The sequence below is a fragment of the Astatotilapia calliptera genome, chromosome 20 (genome assembly GCF_900246225.1).
Source record: "Astatotilapia calliptera chromosome 20, fAstCal1.2, whole genome shotgun sequence".
Lineage (NCBI taxonomy): Eukaryota > Metazoa > Chordata > Actinopteri > Cichliformes > Cichlidae > Astatotilapia > Astatotilapia calliptera.
In genome coordinates, this window is record NC_039321.1 from 23,103,345 (window position 1) to 23,124,345 (window position 21,001).

A 21,001-nucleotide genomic window follows, 5' to 3' on the forward strand; every position below is an offset into this window, starting at 1 on the left:
TGTAAAAACAAGCGTTCCTCCTGAGACACAAAAATCTGTTTATCTAAGAGTGGATTCAGGTAATGAATGCTGCTGATTTGGTCTTTGCAAACAGTTCTTACAGAGGTTTTGGGGTCAATGTAAATAAAGTCGATATATTTGGAGCATCGACACCCTTAAAAAAAGAGGAGACCCATAAGAGCTACATTTGAATTCATTTTAATGGCATATTCTTCATTTACCCGTCTGTAGGTGAGTCATCCACCCAGGTGAGTCCCTTCCTGCCAGGGGGTGTGAGCGATGGTAACTGGCATACAGTTCACATCCACTACTACAACAAGGTGGGTTTACATCCCAATCCCATCTTCATTGTGATCCTTGCATTTGAGCTTCCACTTTGGATTCTTGATGTACTTTTGCACTTTGTAAATTTGACTTGTTTTTATTGGTACTTTTGATGCGTCGGCAGAATAGTTTCTCAGCCTTCGAGCCGACGAAGCACTTTGAATTGAGCCAAAGTATTTGTGTCTACACGACTATGTGGGTGTTTGCGTGTCATCATTTTTATTCATGCATATTCGCCGCACATCTCCTTTAATTTTCTTCATGTTCTTTTATTTTCCTCAGCCTGCTACACGTTATGTGAGTATGAGCGTGTGTCAGAGCGCATATACACTTTCTCCTTTCCTAGCTTCTTTTGCTCCTCCTTTCTTTCACCAGCAGACAGTAAGGAGAATGAATGCGCTGTCTTTCTGCTCTTAGTCTGTTCTCTTGCCCATGTGTTTGTTTTTTTTTTCCTGTATGTCCTACTAACCACAGCTTCTCCCTTTTTTCTTCCTGTCATTGTGCAAAGTATTTGTGTAAATACTAATCTCATGTGTTTACTGCTATTTCGTATCTGATGTAGTGTTTCAATGCAATGACGAAAACTCTAGATTTAGTGAATGCTCTTGTATTTCTTGAATCTTGACTGGTTTTCTGTTTCTTTGGACTGTGTCTGGATGTCCAGCCCAAGCGCAGTATGAGTGGTGAGGCTCAGGGTCCGTCAGATGAGAAGATTGCTGTGGTGAGCGTTGATGACTGTGATACAGCCTTGTCACTTCGCTTTGGTACGCAGCTTGGAAATTACAGCTGTGCTGCACAGGGCAAACAAACCAGCAGTAAGAAGTAAGTTTTTTTCTTTTTTCACTTCTTAATTGCAACACTTTGCTGGGACCCAAACTTCTAATGGTCATATACCAATGTCAGCCGGTTTCTCAGTCATAACCATTGACGGTACAAAAAATGGATGCAAATTACAGAAAACTGTAAAAAGAAAAAAGTGCAAATGCAAGTGCCGTATACCTGCTTTCTATCTGAAGGCAGCCAGACAGTGTTACAAAACAGCTTAAGGTCCTATAGAAGTATATGGGATGGGTATGTGTTCTGTAAACACTTTCCTGCTGACTTTCTGGACTCAGTCACTCATTTCAGGCATTACTGAATAGAAAATATCAAGCTTGAGCTAAAAAAAACTTGCAATCTGGGATGTAGCAAAGTACTGTAGATGACCAGTACAACATCTGGCTAATGACCGGACTGAACATTCTCATGTAATTTGTAGTGACGCATTTTGGTTCATTTGGATTTTCCTCAATATGGAAAGAAACTAATTTGCAGGGAAAAGCTACAAGTTTACAAGCTCATCAACTGATTTGGACCAGAGTAAACAAACTTTAGGTGTGAAAACGCCCTACCTCATACTGTGTTTTAAAATATGTGTGAGCTAATGTACAAAAGACTGTCCTGCGCCATCATGCTAGGAGTACTTTCTGGCACACGCCATGACTTTGAGATCAGTGTTTATGCTGTATCAGTATGCTAATATCAGATACAAACTGCTCAGATACAACAGATACAACACGCAGCTCACTTTTGAATCTTCATTTTCGGTGGGAAACAGCCGTTTGCTGACTTGAGTGATTGGGTGACTCAGTTTCTAGCTAATGTAAGCTGGGTTTGCTTGCTTTTAGCGCTGTAAGAGAGGCATTGTGGCAAAGCTGGAGAGGAAGCATAAGTATCGCATCCTTTAGCTTTTATCACAACCGTTTGACTGAATTCAGGCTCTTAAATTCGGAGACTTAAATTTCTCAGTTTTAAGACGTTGAAGCAGAGCGTAGGAGGACTACAGTGTAATACTGTAGCTTGTTCTATAGCATAAACTTTGGTATATTCATACTGAGATAACTAATTTTAACATGAAATGAATCTATGAAATTTTTTGGTCAAAATGATAAATAAATACTGAATGATTAATTTAAAAAAAAAAAAAGAACCTTAGGATGAATTCCTGCAGGTAAATTTGTTCTTTTGCCATCAGCATTGCAAATGAAAGGATGAATAGTAACTGACCCAGAGCTGTGGGAGGTGTTTGCACAGGATTTGCCAGCTTCTTTGCAAAGACATCTTTCATTAAACATAATCTGTAACTGAACAGAGGCTTAACAGATATTCAAAGACAATTTCCACTGAGTAGAAAACCAATAAAGCTGGTCATTATGTGCAGCTATGAGCAACATGCTGGCCAGCTGGTAGCTTTTTAAGCTATCTAAAGGTAAAGTGAGTGTGTGAAGTGACTGAGGGTAGCAGCATTACATTGGGAGATACATGCATTCACCGAGCATGTCTGTGTTCGCTTAATTACCAATTAAAGTTTCATACATCTGAAATGCTAAAGTTTAAACAAAATATTTATCCAGGCTTGTAAAAATTACCTACAGCAGAGATCAATATTTTGAAAAGAAAACAGAAAGGTGTTACATGTTAAAAAACGTTAAAAAACGCGCTGAAAGTTTAGAAATCTGACAGGATTTTAAAGTAACGATCAGGGTGATGAGGTGACGGTAGGGGAACTATGCGGGGGACTCAAGGCTTTAATGAGGCACGACTCTTTGACGTCTCTATGCTCCTTCATGTCTGTCTGTATCTCTCTGATGGTCTTGTTACCAGGCGTCTCATTCTGCTACACGGATATGTTCGTTTCTTTTCATTATCTCCGCTCGTCTCTCCGTCTCACACACACAATCTCTTAGGTGTGACTAAAAGATCCAAATTGTTGGTTTTAAATGCATTGCACTGCCTGTTCCATCTGACCTTGTCGAACTTTTGTTCATTCTTTCTCAGCTACAGTTTGTGTGTGTCTAACCAACGAATGTCTCCATATATACTAACAAGTGCAAGAAAACACATACACATAAAGCGTATCCGCACATGCACTGAAAGAGCAGCGTGTCATAGTGTTGATGTCTGGCCTCGCCTCTGTAAGCTGTAATCACGTTTGCCGCGTCTGTCAGCACTAAGTGAGGCTGAGGGAAAAGAAAACGGATCAAAGAGGAAGGCTAAAGACTAACACGTCAACCCTCTCTTCCTCTTGCTCCCTTTCCATTTCTCCACCCGCCTCTTGCTCAGTCTTGACATTCTCTTCCAGTGATGTCCTCTGCTGACAAAACTTTGTCTCTCTTTGGTTCTCACTCAGCGCAGTCCCATAACTGTCACTTTCTATCCCGCCGAAATTTTCCTCCTCGTATTCCCTCTTTCCTTCCCAATACCCATCTGTCTCGTCATCTGCCTCTTGACATTTGGTGTAACTCACACTTAATCTCTTGTTTGTTCATCTATCTTTCAAGCTTTTTTCTTCCTTTGGCATTGCCATTCCCCCTCATTCTCCTAATGCAGGCTGGTCTTATATCTACCACCTTTTATTGCCGGATTGTGTCTCCTTTCTCCTTCTTCATCTTGTCATCCACCTCTACCTCTTCTCTCAAGACGGTTGCTGTAACTCCTGTTTAATCTCCTGTTTGTTCATCTGTCTCTTCATCTGTCTCCTTTTCTTTCTCAGTGTATTTGTGTTCAATCTGTCTGTTCCTTCTCTGTTTCCATTTTTACCTTAAAAAACACCATCATCTAATTTATCCTCAACATCCCCTGCTTTTCTGTGATTTCGATTCTGAATGATGACACATTTCATTTACCTCTGATGACATGTTTAATCTCTAGGTTTGTTTAATCCCTCTCTCATACCCTCTTTCATGTTCTGCCTTCTTTTCACCCCTTCTTCTTTCATCCCTCTCTCCTCCCTCTCTTACTTGAAGAAGAATAATCCTGTGTTTCTTCCATAACCCCATTTGTTCTCCACTATATTTACTCCTTGCTTTCTATCTTTGTGTTTCTTAGGTCTCTGGACTTGACTGGTCCATTATTTCTGGGTGGAGTCCCTAATGTGCCAGACAACTTTCCCTTTGGCACCAGGGAGTTTATCGGTTGCATGAAAGAGCTGCACATCGATAGCAAACCGCTGGACATGGCTGGATTTATCGCCAATAATGGAACGCTTCCTGGTCAGTGCTGGGAACCATGTTTGCTTTCCTTCAAACATGTATTATTGTGCATTAGTAACATTTAGCTCCTTCTCAATAGCCTTTTCACCCATTGTGGCAAAACACACACAAACGTTAGTATTTAAATGAAGTAGCTTTTAAGGGTTTGTGTGCTACGAACCACTTTGTGCTTCTAAACATTATAGGAAACAATAATGGGGTAGAGCCACTTCTTCACATATAGTCATATATAGTTAGGCTTCATTGCACTGAAATTGGATTTTCACTGGTGGACTGGGTGCTTGCATTACTTTTTATTATAGTCAGTGAAATGAAAGGAAAACATTTGTTATACATCATTGTTTTGTTGTGCTACTATGTGTAACTGTTTGCATATCTTTCATTTTCATATCGTATTTTTGATGACTTTTAACCTTCCAGTCGCATTCAGGGCAAACAGTTACAGGGTGGCTGTAGCTCAGGTGGCAGAGCAGGTCAGCCACTAATCAGAAGGTCGGTGGTTCGATCCCAGGCTGCACCCTGGCTGCATGCCAAATATCCTTGGGCAAGATACTAACCCCGTGTTTGCCTACTGGTGGTGGTCAGAGGGCCCGGTGACGCCTGTGTCCGGCAGCCTCGCCTCTGTCAGTGCGCCCCAGGGCAGCTGTGGCTACAATGTAGCTTGCTATCGCCAGTGTGTGAATGTGTGTGTGAATGGGTGGATGACTGAATGTAGTGTAAAGCGCTTTGGGGTCCTATGGACTAGAAAAGCGCTATACAAATGCAGGCCATTTACCATTACCATTTACCAAATCTGTCTGATTTAAACATAAAACACTCAGAAATATTGTGTTTTACATCCGATTGCCTCAAGGCCTTATGACATCCTCCACACTATGCACTTGAACATATAAAAATGATGATCACCACTTTTCATTCAATTTTGAGTGTTTTTAACTAGACTGAAAACTTTAAACACCCTGAATTACTCCGACAGAGGAGTTTTAGAAATATTGGCCAATTTCTTTCAGGCATACCAAAAAGAAAAACATTTCCTTAACATTTGTTTTAGTCAATTATTTATTTAATTACGCTTTGCCTGACCAGCGGGTTGTTGTGTTTGGCGTTCCAAAGACTTGTTGGCAACAGGGAACTTGTAGAGGTCCCTCTGATGGACAAACAGTGTAACATCAACACTCATTACATGGTTGAAGGGTGTTTCTCCAGTCTTATTTACCTTTTAATTTGATCATTTATTGGTCATTGTAGGTATTTGTCGTTCCTGGTGTCATTATGATACCAACAGACCAACAAATAGCCAAAAAATCGGTTGAACTTTATTTTGAAAATGCTTGTGTGTGTGGGTAATGTTATAAAGCTCACAGTGACAGCATGAAGACTTATCATGTACAGTATGTTGCAATTCATTTTTATAACTTCAGTGATCTCTGCTGCTTCCACTAGGCTGCAGTGCCAAACATCCCTTCTGTAAGTCCAACCCGTGTCAGAACGGAGGAACCTGCAGTGTGAGCTGGGAGACTTTCTCCTGTGACTGTCCCCTAGGATACGGTGGGAAGGACTGCAGCCACGGTAAGAGGCCGAGATTTTTCTTATCCCGTAGCCCTACAGTAACTACACTAATAGCAACCTTTAACAATGTTAATTTTATCATGCCACTTCAGCATAATTATTAGTAAGTAGCAAGACAGTTGCTGGTGGAACGAGCATTTTCTAGCAGTGGCTGGGATTTTAACGTTTTATTTTTAAAACCTGATTTTCACAGGACTTTGTTTTTCGGCTGTAATTATACTAACACTTCATTAATTTGTTCACAGCTTACCTAAGCTTAAATCCCCCAGATAACACCCTTTCACTTAATGTGGCTCAGTGAGTGTTGACCTGCATAATATGAATGCACCGTCTTAAATAAAAAGGAAGAATTGATGATGGAAAAATACAGTCCAACAGACTGAGCTAAGAATAAATTTAGCCCATGAGACAGTTGTTACTAGATATCTGGCTGTATTTCCTGTGTATAACTGAACCGTAATAAACCTTTAGAGATTTCCCTCTCATGAGTGGACATTCACTAGCCCAGGTGGTTTTACTCATTTATTTTTACTGGCATGTCTTGATTGCGAGCACAGACATCCAACTCTAAGGGGAAATAAAGCGTCAAGATTCACTTGAGGGGAAAAAAAGAAAAAAAACATGGTGTTTATTGATCTCAGTGAAAAATGTTCACAAGTTCTGGGACTTAGTTTGTACTTCAGAGACTGCAGTGTAACATATGTTTCATCATTTAATTTTGGAAGCTTTTATACCTTTGATTGGTAATTAAACAACAGAGAGCAAACAACTGTGGAAGCTATTTGGGCATGAAATGCATTAAAGATCACGTCATGCCCGAACAGACATGGTCTGTTTGTCCTTCAAACCAACAAACCAATAGTCCTGATGATGCTACATGTGCTTTGAAAAACACACAATATTAAAGTGAACAACTACAAGAATTATGTTGCCGACTGACGGATAAGGACAACAGTATCATCTGGAAATTGTTTCGGAAATTTCACTAATTTTCATTTTCGTTTTTTTCTCTTCGCCTCAGTGATGACACACGTACACCGCTTTCTGGGTAACAGCGCCCTCTGGTGGGACCTGAAGAATGACGTAACCATCTCCGCACCCTGGTACCTCGGCCTGGTGTTCAGAACCAGAGCCCGTGAAGGGACTTTGCTGCAGGCCCAGGCTGGCCAGTATATCAGCCTGGTGTTCCAGGTGGGCACGAACACATTTAACATTTAAGAGGCAAGGTCGAGATGGTTAGCGGAGGAGGGATATTGAGGATGTTGAAGATAAAACTGCAGAGGGTTGATGTGACGGAGGAGGGATGGGCTGAGATGGATTGGGATAATCTGCTGTGACGACCTTTAAAGGGAGCAGCCAAAAGAAGAAGAAGTAGTATTAGTGGAAATTCAGTGGTTTACATTTTAATAATAATAAAAGAGTCTACAGCTGGGACTACTGTTCCCTTTTAAATAACACCAGGCTCCATGGAGTCTGAAAGCAGTTCACATTTCTTTAAAAGTATCCATATCTGGTGTTGAAGGAGCTTCTTATGTTTCACCGTCTGAAACACTGATTGTGAGTACATCTATAAATGGTGCCCTTCCTTTCACCAACCTTTCCACTATCACCAGAAACTCAAAAAGCTTTAACTGCATTTAGGCTTAAACACAATTTGAGCTTGTTTATATACGTTAAGTTTCAGATGCTAAATCCAAAGAGTGTTTTAAATTAGCAGAATCTCGGTGGAAGCTGAGCCAAGACGTCGGATTTCACGCTCCTACACACAGTCACACTCACACAGTCATAGCAGTGGACCGTTTTTTTCTCCCTCTCCCTCTTTTTTCTTCTTTTTGTTTTTCTTTTAATGTGATTTGCGAATTTTATTTATTCATTTATTCTTCTCGCTCTCATCAGGTAATTAATGGTCAGCTGGTCTTTTCGGTGACCCGCGGCTCAACCAGACCGGTGCGTTTGCGGTTGGATCAGGTTCAAGTGGCAGACGGCCGGTGGCACGACCTCCAGCTGGAGCTGCGAGACGTTCGCAGTGGCCGCGAGACTCGCTATGTCGCCACACTGCGGCTGGACTTCGGACTCTATCAGGTAGTGCAAATTATCATCAAAATCGAGCACACTTACACTAGAGGCACATAGTACAGTCGATTTTTTTAAAGGGGGGGAAATTAAAGTCCTTTAATAGCTTGAAAAAAAAGTAAATTAAATATTAAATTTATCCTGCAAGCATAGTTTAAATGAATAAGAAGGTTTTTTGTCGTATCTGCTTTATGAAATCAATAAGGCTTAATTTGGCTTAAAAATGAATTTTTTTGACTGTGTTCAAATTAAAAGAGGCAATTCTTTTTTTCCAGTTGTAATTCTCCATTTATTCTGTCTGTTTGAAATCTGCAGCTCCTTGATGGGCTATATTATTCGGTGTAATCGCCAGAGAAGTACTTAATTGAAATTTTAAAGCATTTAATATGAATCGAGGAAAGCAAACCTATTTAATTTCCTCTAATCCAGAATGTCCCCATAAGTACAGACGTCTCTCTCACTTCCTGCTTTGAGCCAAAGCGATGAAGGATGTATTTTAGGATGCTAAACATGAATAAATAAATAACCAATTGTATGAATTCCTTAAATTAAGAAAGATATTAGTTTATTGTAGATTGGGCTGGTGAATTTTTGCGAAAACCACCAATCAGACAACCCCTTGTAAGCAGCACTAGGCAACGGTGGGAAGGAAGAACTCCCTTTCAACAGGATGAAACCATGCTCAGGGAAGGGCAGCCATCTGCTGCAATTGGCTGAGGGATGGGTTGGAGAGAAAAGTAAAAAAAAAGAACATAGGGAGACGGAGGACACATATAATGATATGCAGTGATGTATAAACACATGGAGGGGAAAAAGACGTCAGTGGAGAAGAAATAATCAGCGCGTTACAGAAAGTCCTTCAGCAGACTGAGCTCATTGTAACATGAGAAGGAGCTAGTTCAGGGTCACCTAATCAGCCCTAACTGTAAGCTTTATTGAAATAAAAAGCTTTGTGTCTAATCTTAAAAATACTGGCATACATAGCAGCTAAAAGGAAATGGCAAGGTTTTGGCGTGCTTGGTCAACAGGTGCTTAATAAAGTACTCTTGCAGTCTGCGTTTTTGAAAGCAATGTTATGCAGGGTTAAATTTTCAGCTGAGATTCTAATGTCGGAGTTCATTTTCCTTAATTTACCTTACATATGAGCCATGGGTATAATTCGCATTACATGAAAAAAGTCTTTGGAACATACAAAAACGTATTTCACACACGTCTTAAGGTATATTCATAGTACATTTCAAGTATATTTCATCAAAAGTAAACCTTGTTATCTTCCTATCTTTTTATTTCTTACTGCATTATTACTTCTCCCTCCTTCCGTTCTTTGCCTAACAATCCTTGACAGTGTTATACAACATCCTGCCTTTTTAAAACAAATACAAAGCCTATATCAAAGAAACACACACACATACGCACATACATATAAATGTTTAGAACATATACAGGTTTTTCTAAAATCCTGCAGAGCGTCAGACTCCCCAAGATGTGGGCTTCTAATCCTCGTTTCACTAATCTCCGGTGGATTATTATGTCAGATTGTACTGTGCGATGTTTGTTTCCGTGCATGCGCTAGTATGATGTATGCGCCTGTACATATGTGGCAGTGACATGAACACAGAGAAGCACGTGCACAACCACCGTCCGTATTATAATCATCTTTGGCTCGGTTTAAGCAAACACAAACAGCCTTTGTCGTGTTTTTATGTCGTGCTATTCCCTAAATCGTCTGTCAGCACGTTATGTCTTTCATCTGTTCATTGTAGTTCACCAGGCTATTCTCCAAAGTGCATCAAGTAGCACACTGAGCAAATGGTGCAGAAAAACATTTCAAATACAAAATTATTAAACAATTAAACGGCAGTTGCCTTTGAAAGGGGTTTTGGCACATGTGCCGCTGTTATCAGACATATCTCAGCTTCCATTTTAGCATCTTCTACTGCTGCTGAAACGGTGATGAATGCGGCTCATTGATTTTGCTTTCATGATCCTCGCAAGCCAAGTTGCCTGTCAACATTTCTTCACAATTCTGCTGGAGTTATCACTTGAGCATTGACCTTCTCTGCAGTGATTGCATATTATGGTTTTCTTCTGTTTAATGAAGCCAATCATTCAGTCGAATTCTTTTCACGCTCCTCTCCACCTCCCCTTCTATTTGACTGACACAAGCCTCATAATAACCTGGCGCTGCTCGCTGATATATCGGTAAATAACAATATAGCGGTTTCTGGAAATCAATAATCCTTCCAGGGAAAAAAATCGTATCTTTTTCAGTTCATTTTGATGTAAACTCATAACAGAAACATCTTTTTAATTATGTTTTTACTGATGGTCACTAGCTTGTAACTATTTTTTTTTACCCTTCATTGCTGAGTGTGTTTGCTGCTATTAATAATCATATTCTTTTCCTTTCCTGTCTCCATCTGTTCCCCCACCTCTTTCCTTCTTTCCCCATTAGGGAACAGTGATAGTGGGAAATGAGATTCATGGTTTGAAGGTGAAACATCTGCATGTTGGAGGAGTGCTGGGATCTGGGGAGGTTCAGAACGGGATAAGAGGATGCATACAGGTAAAGGATGGAGTTTTTAACTCATAAGATAAGATAAGATAAGATAACCTTTATTAGTCCCACACGTGGGAAATTTGTTTTGTCACAGCAGGAAGTGGACAGTGCAAAAGTTATGACGCAAAAATTCGAATACAATAAGAATAAATACAGTACACAGCTGTACAGAATAGAATAAAATAATATACTATATACAGTAGAATAAAATAGAATAAAAATATACAATAAGATAAAAATAGAATACGAATGCTATATACAACTGAGTAAAAATACAACGATGCCAGAAAAGATTATTGCACTTAGTATTATTGCACATGTGTGGATGTGTGTGTTTGTTCAGTTAAAGTCTTTGTTGTGGAGTCTGACAGCAGTGGGGAGGAAAGACCTGCGAAATCTCTCCGTCCCACACCGTGGGTGCCGCAGTCTCCCACTGAAGGAGCTGCTCAGTGCTGTCACAGTCTGCTGCATGGGGTGGGAGACGTTGTCCAACAGGGATGACAGCTTAGCCGCCATTCTCCTGTCACTCACCACCTCCACTGGGTCCAGAGGGCATCCTAGAACAGAGCTGGCCCTTCGGATCACCCTGTTCAGTCTCTTCCTGTCCCCAGCAGAGATGCTGCCGCCCCAGCAGACCACACCATAAAAGATAGCAGAAGCCACCACAGAGTCATAGAAGGTCTTCAGGAGTGGGCCCTCCACCCCAAACGACCTGAGTCTCCGCAGCAGGTACAGCCTGCTCTGCCCTTTCCTGTAGAGGGCGTCTGAGTTATGAGTCCAGTCTATTGTTCAGATGAACACCAAGGTACCTGTAGCTGTCCACAGCCTCAATGTCCATACCCTGGATGTTCAGTGGTTGCAGTGGAGAATGCTTGTGCCTGCGGAAGTCTACCACCAGCTCCTTGGTTTTACTGGCGTTGATCTGGAGGTAGTTCAGCTGGCACCAGTCCACAAAGTCTTGAGTCAGTCCTCTGTACTCCTTGTCGTCCCCATCAGTGATGAGGCCGACTATTGCAGAGTCATCAGAGAACTTCTGCAGGAAGCACTGGGTGGAATTGTGGGAGAAGTCTGCAGTGTAGATGGTGAAGAGGAACGGAGCCAGAACCGTTCCCTGTGGGGCCCCCGTACTGCAGACGACCCTGTCCGACACACAGCCCTGAGTCCTCACATACTGTGGTCGGTCGGTGAGGTAGTCCAAAATCCAGGTAGTGAGGTGATGGTCCACTCCAGAGTTCTCCAGCTTGTCCTTCAGAACCGAGGGAAGAATGGTGTTGAAGGCACTGGAGAAATCAAAGAACATGATTCTCACAGTGCTTCCAGCGGTCTCCAGGTGAGCGAGGGAACGATGTAGGAGGTGAATGACGGCATCATCCGCTCCAATGCCAGGCTGGTAGGCAAACTGAAGTGGGTCCAGTGATGAGCTTGTTAGGCGCCAAAGCTGAGCCAGGACCAACCGCTCCATGGTCTTCATCAGGTGGGATGTCAGAGCCACCGGCCTGTAGCTGTTGAGGTCCTTGGGGCGTGAAGTCTTTGGCACTGGTACAACACAGGAGGTTTTCCAGAGCTGTGGGACTCTTCCCAACCTCAGGCTCAGGTTGAAGAGGTGCTCCATCACCCCACACAGTTGGTCCGCGCAGGACCTGACGACCCTCGAGCTGATGCCATCTGGGCCCGCTGCCTTCTTGCCATTAATCCTCCTCAGTTCCCTCCTAACCTGGGTGGTTGAGAGAGACAGGCTGGAGCCTTGTGTTGAGTGTGTATTGGATGCTGTTGTTGGGGGTGGGGAGGAGTGAGCAGGGTGAATAGAGGAGGTGTGAAGTGTCTGAGGTGTCAGAGGTGGAACAGCAGCAGTGGGGGTGGGTGAGTCTGCAGCCGATGTTGTAGACTGTCTCATGGTTGAATCAAATCTGTTGAAGAAATGATTCAGTTCATTTGCCCATCTCACATCCCTCCCAGGCAGAGAGTTCTGCTGTTTGTGGCCTGAGATGGTTCTGAGGCCTCTCCAGACTTCACCAACGTTGTTTTGCTGAAGCTGGTTCTCCATCTTCTGCCTGTAGCTGTCCTTCCCATTCCTTATCAGTCCCCTCAACTCTCTCTGCACCCTTTTCAACTCCTCTTTGTCTATGGATTTGAAGGCCCTCCTCTTCTGCTTGAGGACAGCTTTAATTTCTGGGGTAATCCAAAATACAGTGAAGATAAAAAATAAAAGTAAAAAATGACTCTGGGATAGGCCGGTGAATACGCTAATACAGCTGCTATTGTTTTTGTGTGTTGTGTTGAGGTAACGTGACCCTCACTTTCTCTTCCTACAGGGCGTTCGATTAGGCGTGAGACCGGACGCCCCCGCTCTGCCCCGCCCCTCTAGAGCTGTCAAAGTGGAAACTGGCTGCAGTGTCGGTAATCCCTGCCTCTCGTCTCCCTGTCCAGCTCATAGCCGTTGTTCCGACCAATGGGAGAGGCACACCTGTCTATGTGAACCCGGTGAGTGAAGCAGATGGTGTGGGCTTTGCAGTTGAGCTTGATGCGAAGTATAGAGACGTCTATTTACAGATGTAAACTAACATGCAGTATGCTGGGGATCTCGAGTTATTAACCATTTTTAAAAACAACCTTTTTGTTCAGGAAAAAATTACTAATATTTTGACTTGTGATGTAAAACTGTGCCATTATTGGCTTGATGAACGCGTATGTACGAATGTTGTAGGTTTGTAAAAAAATTTATTTAATATAAGTGTTAGTGTGTCGTTTTCATGCTACCGTCACACTAAGGAAAACAGTTACTGGAGACCGTGGCACGAGTGAAATGTGACTGTTCAAAGTAATTTTGGTACGTCAAGACAGCGGTAAAACAGCATGAGGTTTGGCAATTACTTATAGTCTGTTTGTGATAACACAACAGTTAACCGATAAATCATGAAAAATCACAAGTCTGTTTCCACCTGTTGCAAATCTGTTACTGTCCACATGTACACAAATTCACTACTCACATTCAGAGTCCAGCCAGAACCAGCCATAGATTTGAAATAGAAATTCAGAAATTCCTCCACAAATGGTGACATAATTGCTACAAAAAAGATGATTTAACGGAAAAATTATATAGACACTTGGCAACCTTGCTTTTATATAGGGATGTAAGTAGAGCCGGTTAGCAACCAGCTAAATTGAGTCCTATAATGCAAAGAGATGTGTTGCAGACAAGTTGCACTCCTCAGTTCAGACAGACTTAGACTGATTACAGATGGCTTGGCAATCTGTATGAGAGTGACTGCAGTCGATCTGAGTCAGTTCTTCGTACAGTCAGATAATTTTGTGACATAATGCTCCTCCCACCCCTAAATGGACCCCTCCCCCAAAATAAATAAATAAATAAAAAAATTTAAGATTGCTTCACCATCTTTGTCCCGTCTCCTGCCTTAACCAACGTCTGGTAAATGTAGTATGCATTTTTTTTTCCCACCCTCGGTCTTACAGCTACAGAATAATGCAACATGTTCACAGAAATATGTGAATTTGTAACACCTAAAACAAAGATCAGCACATTTAACAAGTCTCTTATTAAATGTGAAGACACAACATCACCGCTAACTTTTTCACTACAGGTGAAACTAATAGTCATAGTACCCCGCTCCCAAAAAACAACTACAAAAATGCTAAAAAGGATTGATGTGATGTGATTGTTGTAAAATGAATAGATTAACAGACAAAATGTAACACACCAAAAAGTATTTTCCATTGTTATTTTCCACTCCAAGCCAGGCAAAATGGTCTAAAGTTTTGACCATTGTAGACATTCAATGTAAAATAGCTGAGGTTTGAGAGTAAAAGGTTAAAGAAGCCGGCTTACTGAGAAACAACAAAAAAGGGGAGTAATTATAATGTGTCCATATGCGTAGGTGTCTCCCAGTGCTGTAACTGGGTTAAACTGATATTTGGGTTTGCATAATGAGTCCCCATCCACCTGAGACCAAGAGAAAGAGACCGACTGCAGGCTAACTTCCAAAAGCTCCTTAGTAAGGTGAATATAATGAGGTGGAATTAATGTGGAGGAAAAGAATATGATTAAAACAGAAGGAGAGGGGTGGAGAAGTAAAGAGACAGAGGAGAGAGTAAGGAAAGTGTATACTTTATAGAGAGATGCAGCGAGGAAAAAAAACAATTGAAAGATGAAAAATGCAGAGGAGGAACAAAGGGAGTGAAAATATAAATGATTAATGAACAGAAAAAGGCGGGTGACAGAAATAGTGTAAAAAAAATGAAAAAACACAAAGTTTGGAGGAAGGAAGAGGAAAAAAAGAGGGCACGAGAAAGTCAAATCAAACAGCCTGAAAACACTAGTGACACGTCTGGGAATATACGTACACAGGGATGAACTTGGAGTTGAGAGAAAATTAACATGACAGCTGCACACATGAGAGTGAAGCAAGGAAGAAGAACAGCGTAAGGAGTGATATTTGATATTTATTTGGATCTAGCAGTTAGCAGCAGTGCATGCAACAGAAGCTCTTCAGCTCTAAAAGTATTGATGTAACATGTAAGGCCAGCTGAACGGGAGGCGATTAAGAGAGATTATTTATATTATGGGTAAAGGGGTGAGGATACAAAAGACTGGCTGGCAAGTTAGCAGAAAAAGAACCATTAAAGAGAAAACCAGAAGAAAGACAAAAGTTGCCTATCCACGTTTTGAGATTAGTCACCTTCCTTCAAATCTGCTTCAATATTTCTTCAGATTTTTTCTGTACATGTAGAAAAAACTATTCTCTTAATTTTTTTCATAAAACTCAAATATTTCTTTAAGATTAGGAAGAACTTTTGTAATGTAAAGCAAACACCAGCGACAGAAACAGTAAATTATAATCAGGCAGCATCCTCTAAGGCTGAGACGTGAAGCTGAGAGTGAAATGCAAAAAAAATCAAATTCAATAAGTTTCTATTTGAGGCTGGTTCCACATACGGGTCAATGCCAGTAGACCCAATGATGAAACGTCTGGAAGGGCACCTTTCTCTCTTTATAGAAAAAAAATGTGCTCAAAGCCTGACAATAAGAAAACAAAGTTTAAAGCATTTTTTTATGAAAAATCTACTGATGTGTTTTTTTTTCTTTCTTATAACTCATTTGTTAAAGGATCAAAATTATGAAATGTGTTTTCAGTTTTCTTGTTTCCTGTTTTTTCATTAGCCAAACTTCAGTGTAGCGAATTTCAGCTTTACTCCCTCGTCTAAGTATGGCCAAAATGATAAACCCGAGTCCACAAATTAAATGGTGCGCTTTTATATCCAGTTTATGGTTACAACACAAAACTAACTGGAAAAGTGAAACTGATGGAGAAAACTCATCCATCCGCCCATTCATTCATTATCTTAACCACTTAGTCCTCTGTCACACAGGCCTACAGACTGATTGGTTACCCCCTCAGGGATTCCTTGACTAGTTTGCAAGTGGTTGTTAAAGGTTGCAGGCGATTGCTGCAACCTGTAGCACCAGTTGAAATTGGTCACAAAGAGAGTGGTGCCTCAAAAACCTCCATGTGATCACTTTGGTTGCTAGCAGATTCCCATAGGTAGGTGTAGTATGTATGAAAAGTGCCATCTTGTCAAACATTCACCTTTAACTCTTTCAGCTGTAGTGAAACTTGGAAAAAGTGCAACACAGAGAATGGAAAACATTCGCCTTCACCAAGTAAAAGTTGCGCGAACGACATTAGTTTCACTTAAGACAAACATTCTCTGAATGATGGAGATTTTGCGAATTTCACAGAGACAATCACAGCAATCACTCACCTACAGGTCAGAGAATTACCATTTTTCCCCTTTGACTGGTGGTTGCCATATGGTTGTTGAATTTCTAGGTCTATGAGACTGGGGCTTCATGCAGTTTGGGTTTGGGGGAGACCCTGCAACAGATTGCCAGCTTGTCACAGGCCTAAATTAGAGAGATGGACATCAATCAGCCAGTTTTAAATCACATGGAGAGGACACAAGCAGCCAAAAGGGGTTTCATTCAGTCTCAACACAGAAAGACCCCAACAGACCAGCAGATTCAAACCCAGGACTTTCTTGTTATAACACAGCACTAACAGTGCTGTTCTGTAGAAGTATAGGATGTGATTAGGTTGCCATTCCACTCTTTAAAAACAGACAAGCAAAATGGGTCACAGTTGTCACATATCAGACTGATTTTGCTTTGTAAGGAAAAGCAGCAGGCTTGAAATGAGATTCATGAGATTGGTAGTATGTCGTGCTTTTTAGCCGAAGATGCCTGATTGCTAGGTCAGACTACCTCAGCACATAAGAAGAAATAAATAAATAAACATAGCAGCTTACACCCTCCCACGTCTGTGGAAAAAAAATTCAGGAAAGAGCATCAGGTATAACACTCCAAAGTCTTCTGCATAGACTGCTACCACAGCAGCTACCTTTAGAAGGCAGAAGTAGGTGATGAAAAGTTATCCAAGAAAGAAAAAGTGATGAAAATGCTCATGATGCTTGAGGGAGTGAAAGAGGAGTCAGTTTGACTATGTGGAGGATATAGTGAGACAGCCTCAGGCCTTGACAGCATGGTAGAGGAAGCAGAGAGGCACTGCTATCCCTGTAGCATCCTGCACCAGCCCGCAAGCTAATGCTAACACCTTGACTTATTAACTTGGAGCATGCACTCAGACTCGGCACACACACACAGATGCCTTCACACTGAGACTCAACCACACACACACACACACACACACACACACACACACACACACACACACACACACACACACACACACACACACACACACACACACACACACAGCGTTTCCACAAACTTAATATGCGTGCACTTATTTACTGTACACACATGCGCTTTCATTATCATTACATTTCATCAGCACAATGAGCATTAAAAATTGAGACTGTTATAGAATGAATGCTGCTTAGAGACAAATCAAAGTTTAATAACGGCAGAGGGAGAAAGAAGTAGATGCGCACTCTGAATAATTCCCTTTCATGTGTGTGTTTGTGTGTTTTGCCCTGGTGCTGAAGTTAGCTTAATGGGTCTCGGGTAACTGACAGCGCATCTGACCTGCAAAAGGCCTCCTAGAAGAAACACACCGCCTCTCTGTCAATCACACACACACTGAAACAAGGTTCTGCATGACGAAGCAAGGAGATATCTGCCTTCTCGTCTCCTCACTGTCTGTGCGTGTGCGTGTGTTTGTGAGAAAGCATACAGCAAGTATGACTATGTGCGTGTTGCTGCCAGCTGCTTCAGACTAATTGGCCGTTGTGAAAAATGAGATCTAATATGAAAAATTGCAGCCATGTTGATTTATGTCCATTTGAGTTCTCGGACTGTTTAGAAGCCCACACGATCATATGCAGAAAACACAATTGGAGAACGAGAACTCTTGTAACTGCTTTTACTGCAGTAGAGAGTAATTCATCAGTGTTTTTGCCTTTTGTCAAGGTGTTACAGACTGTAAACAAGTGCCAAATAAATATTTCTTTAAATGGAGTTTGGCGGTGGAAGTGCATTGTTGGTTTGGGCGTGGTGTGCAGCTGCAGTGTATTAAACGCCGTGCCTCTGGGAAAAGTGGTGGAGATATATGAGCTTCGAGTTGTAGTTTCCTGTGCTCTAACCTGGAAGAACAGGCCAGTAGATGCCAGATCCTCAGGGTGCTGAATCAGGGTAAAGTTGTACTCTGTGACAAATGACTCCTCAACTGGAAGTGTCATTTATTGATCAGATGTGATATCAAAATAAAAAAACATACAGGTAGACCACTGTTATATGACTATATGAATGGTGCACTGCAAGTACTGTGTAGTGTGTACTTCTTTAATCAAAAATATCTCTGAAATGATTGCAGCTCGGGGGTATAAAGTGTGTAATAACATCATGACACTGAGTAATGTCTGCAGGGGATACAATGTCACAAGTAAAAGCACTTTAAAATAGCTTTACTACATTAACTCTGTCTCCAAATCTCCAAATCAGCAGCAACCTCTGCAGCAAAGTATTTGCTTCAGCAGCAGAGCCAGAACATTTTTATGAAGTTGATCGGGCTGAGACCATTACTTGCATGGTGCACAAAGATAACACAGGACGTGATCCTTCAGGTCTTAGGCCTACAGCAAATCACTATAGGCACTTTGATAACTTATAACTAGTGCTGTAAGCGTTAATCTTGTTAAAATGACGTTAACGCCATAACCGAAAAATCTCTGTTAGCGAGTTAGCGCGGATCGCCCTGTGCGTGGGGCTGCACAGCGTCAACACGTTAGCTCGTTAACGCATTAATGCATCAAAAGAAAGAGCAGGAAGTTCGATTTGTAACACTTTCAGATGATGTGAAAACACTGATGGCTGGAATATTTTGTCATTAGTGTTAATTAGTCAATGAAGCTCTCAAGAAAGTCAAGTCAAATAGTTGATGTCACTGTTAAAATGTGTGTTTGTGGGAACAATAGCATGGTGAAAGGGTTCTGCAGAACGCTCTGATAGAAAAGGACAAATTAATGACTTTAACAACTGTTCATTGATTTTTGTGGGGTAGCTAGAGGGTTGGCCATACGTCAGTGTGTGGTGTTCATGGCCTCCTCTTGATGCTTTCTTTTACCCAGCAAATATTTCTACACTGAAAAACTATCAGGTGGAGATCTTCTCTAGATGTCTAATCATGGTTAAGAAATACATACTCAAATGAAAGTTTGAGTAAGATGGTGGAGGTCGCGGTGATGCCAGTTGGAGGTCAGACATACAGAAGGAGGTTCATTCCTTCTGTATGTCTGAATTAGAGTAGAGAGAGTCTGTTTTGTTTTTAATCAATAAAGAGACAAAGAGTAGAATACAACAAAATTAAAAAGTTTCTTGAAAAGAGACAAACTCATTAGCAGTGAATCAAACTCTCACACACAGCTTCATGCTTTTGGATCCACAACTGAAATGACTGAATTAATTGACTTGTCGTTTGATTGATCCCGAGTTTATGATGGTAACATCATGACCAGAGTAAGGATAACTGTAAGAGTCTGATTCATTCAGTTCACCATGCAGCGAATGAAACAGAACTTAAATGTATAAAACGGCAGCTTAACTGTGTTGTAATACTCATCTGTGTATTACAAAAAAAACCCCAAAAAGATAAATGCAATTTCTTCCTTGTTATGAACTGATCTATATCTCTCACGTTCAAAGACACAGTATCACGTGATCTCTATGGAAACGTCGCTGACATCTGCCTGGCTCCGGTTCAGTTTTTGGCATTGTTCCACGACCAGTTTGTATCAGAGAGACGACACTGGGGTTTCAGTCGTGTTTGCTTGTCAACCTCTTGACGCTATGCAGCAGGGCACAGTGGGTTGCCTTTGCACAGAAGGTTCCTGCTAAAACATGTAACTAAAACAGCACAAACCGAACTAAAAGTTCAGTGCATATTTGAACGAGTGCTTTCTTTCTTTCATCGTGAGCCGCCGTTGTCACATAGTTACTGAACTCGGCGCTCAGTGTGAGCATTTTGTTTGGGAAATTTCGACACGCACAATCTTTCCACTGTCAGAGAAGACAGTTGGATACACAGAGGATGAATGGACGGTTCAGTGAACAGATGACTCATTGGTCTTTCCTGATTGTAGTCATGTGGAGAAGTCAAGCTGATGTTGTGTTACAGGAAAGTCAGACGCGAAGCTGTGAGTCACGCTGAATGTGTGTAGCGCTCGAGAAGCACAACTTTTCAAACCAACTCCTGCACCCTGACTGCGAAAGATGAAAAACACATGCACGCCATTCTTTGTTCTTCAGGCTCGAGCCTCTTTCTCGCTCTCGTGTTGTGTCGAGAAGGCCAGTGTCATTATACGCGTCTGAAAACAGCCAAGGCCGTTGTCGTCTCCCTTTTTTCTGTTGCCATGGTGAAACTGTAAAGATGTATAGTGCTGATAGAAGAGTGTACGTGTGTGTGTACCTATGTGTGAATGTGTGTGTGTGTTCAAGAAAAGCAACAGATGTAGAGAACAATAAAATTAAAAGTGGAGAAGACAGAAAATAGGCACAATGTTTTTGTGCATTTGTTGTTAGAAGAAATTGTGAGATGAATAATTGGAAACTGAACAATGGCTCCAATTAGCTTCATTGTGTGAAGTTTTGGAGATGAAGCTGGGTTAGTGTCTGTTTTTTTAAAAAATTATATAGCATGTTTGGGTTTGATTATGTACAGAGAGCAGAAAAAGTTAGAAGGCCATGCAATTACTGAAAAAGGATTCATTTGAATGCTGGTGTAAGTGAATACTGAGTACTAGCAGAAGCCAAGGCCACAGGCTTGAAAGCAAAGCGCCTTCTGTATTTTCTTTAGACGGACAAGTGAAAGCAGACCTTGCACATGTTTGTCTGCTTCGCTGAGAGGAATGCAGACCTCAACAAGCTGCACGCACACATCAGCCAGTCACACTTCGATCTGCAGAGACGTCCTTC

General features: G+C 41.5%; 1 protein-coding gene across 3 annotated transcripts in view; it reads left to right on the top strand.

Moving 5' to 3' along the window:
• Window positions 1-21,001, top strand: part of celsr3 (cadherin, EGF LAG seven-pass G-type receptor 3) — a 117,063-nt gene that overhangs the window by 55,138 nt on the left and 40,924 nt on the right. For 2 of the 3 annotated variants that reach the window (XM_026153787.1, XM_026153789.1), the window contains exons 6-14: window positions 232-320; window positions 607-621; window positions 989-1,146; window positions 4,192-4,355; window positions 5,799-5,924; window positions 6,946-7,115; window positions 7,821-8,006; window positions 10,453-10,563; window positions 12,870-13,038. In XM_026153787.1, coding sequence (XP_026009572.1) covers window positions 232-320; window positions 607-621; window positions 989-1,146; window positions 4,192-4,355; window positions 5,799-5,924; window positions 6,946-7,115; window positions 7,821-8,006; window positions 10,453-10,563; window positions 12,870-13,038 — 1,188 coding nt within the window. The remainder of the gene's footprint in view (window positions 1-231; window positions 321-606; window positions 622-988; window positions 1,147-4,191; window positions 4,356-5,798; window positions 5,925-6,945; window positions 7,116-7,820; window positions 8,007-10,452; window positions 10,564-12,869; window positions 13,039-21,001) is intronic. The other variant, XM_026153788.1, reaches the window with a different exon arrangement.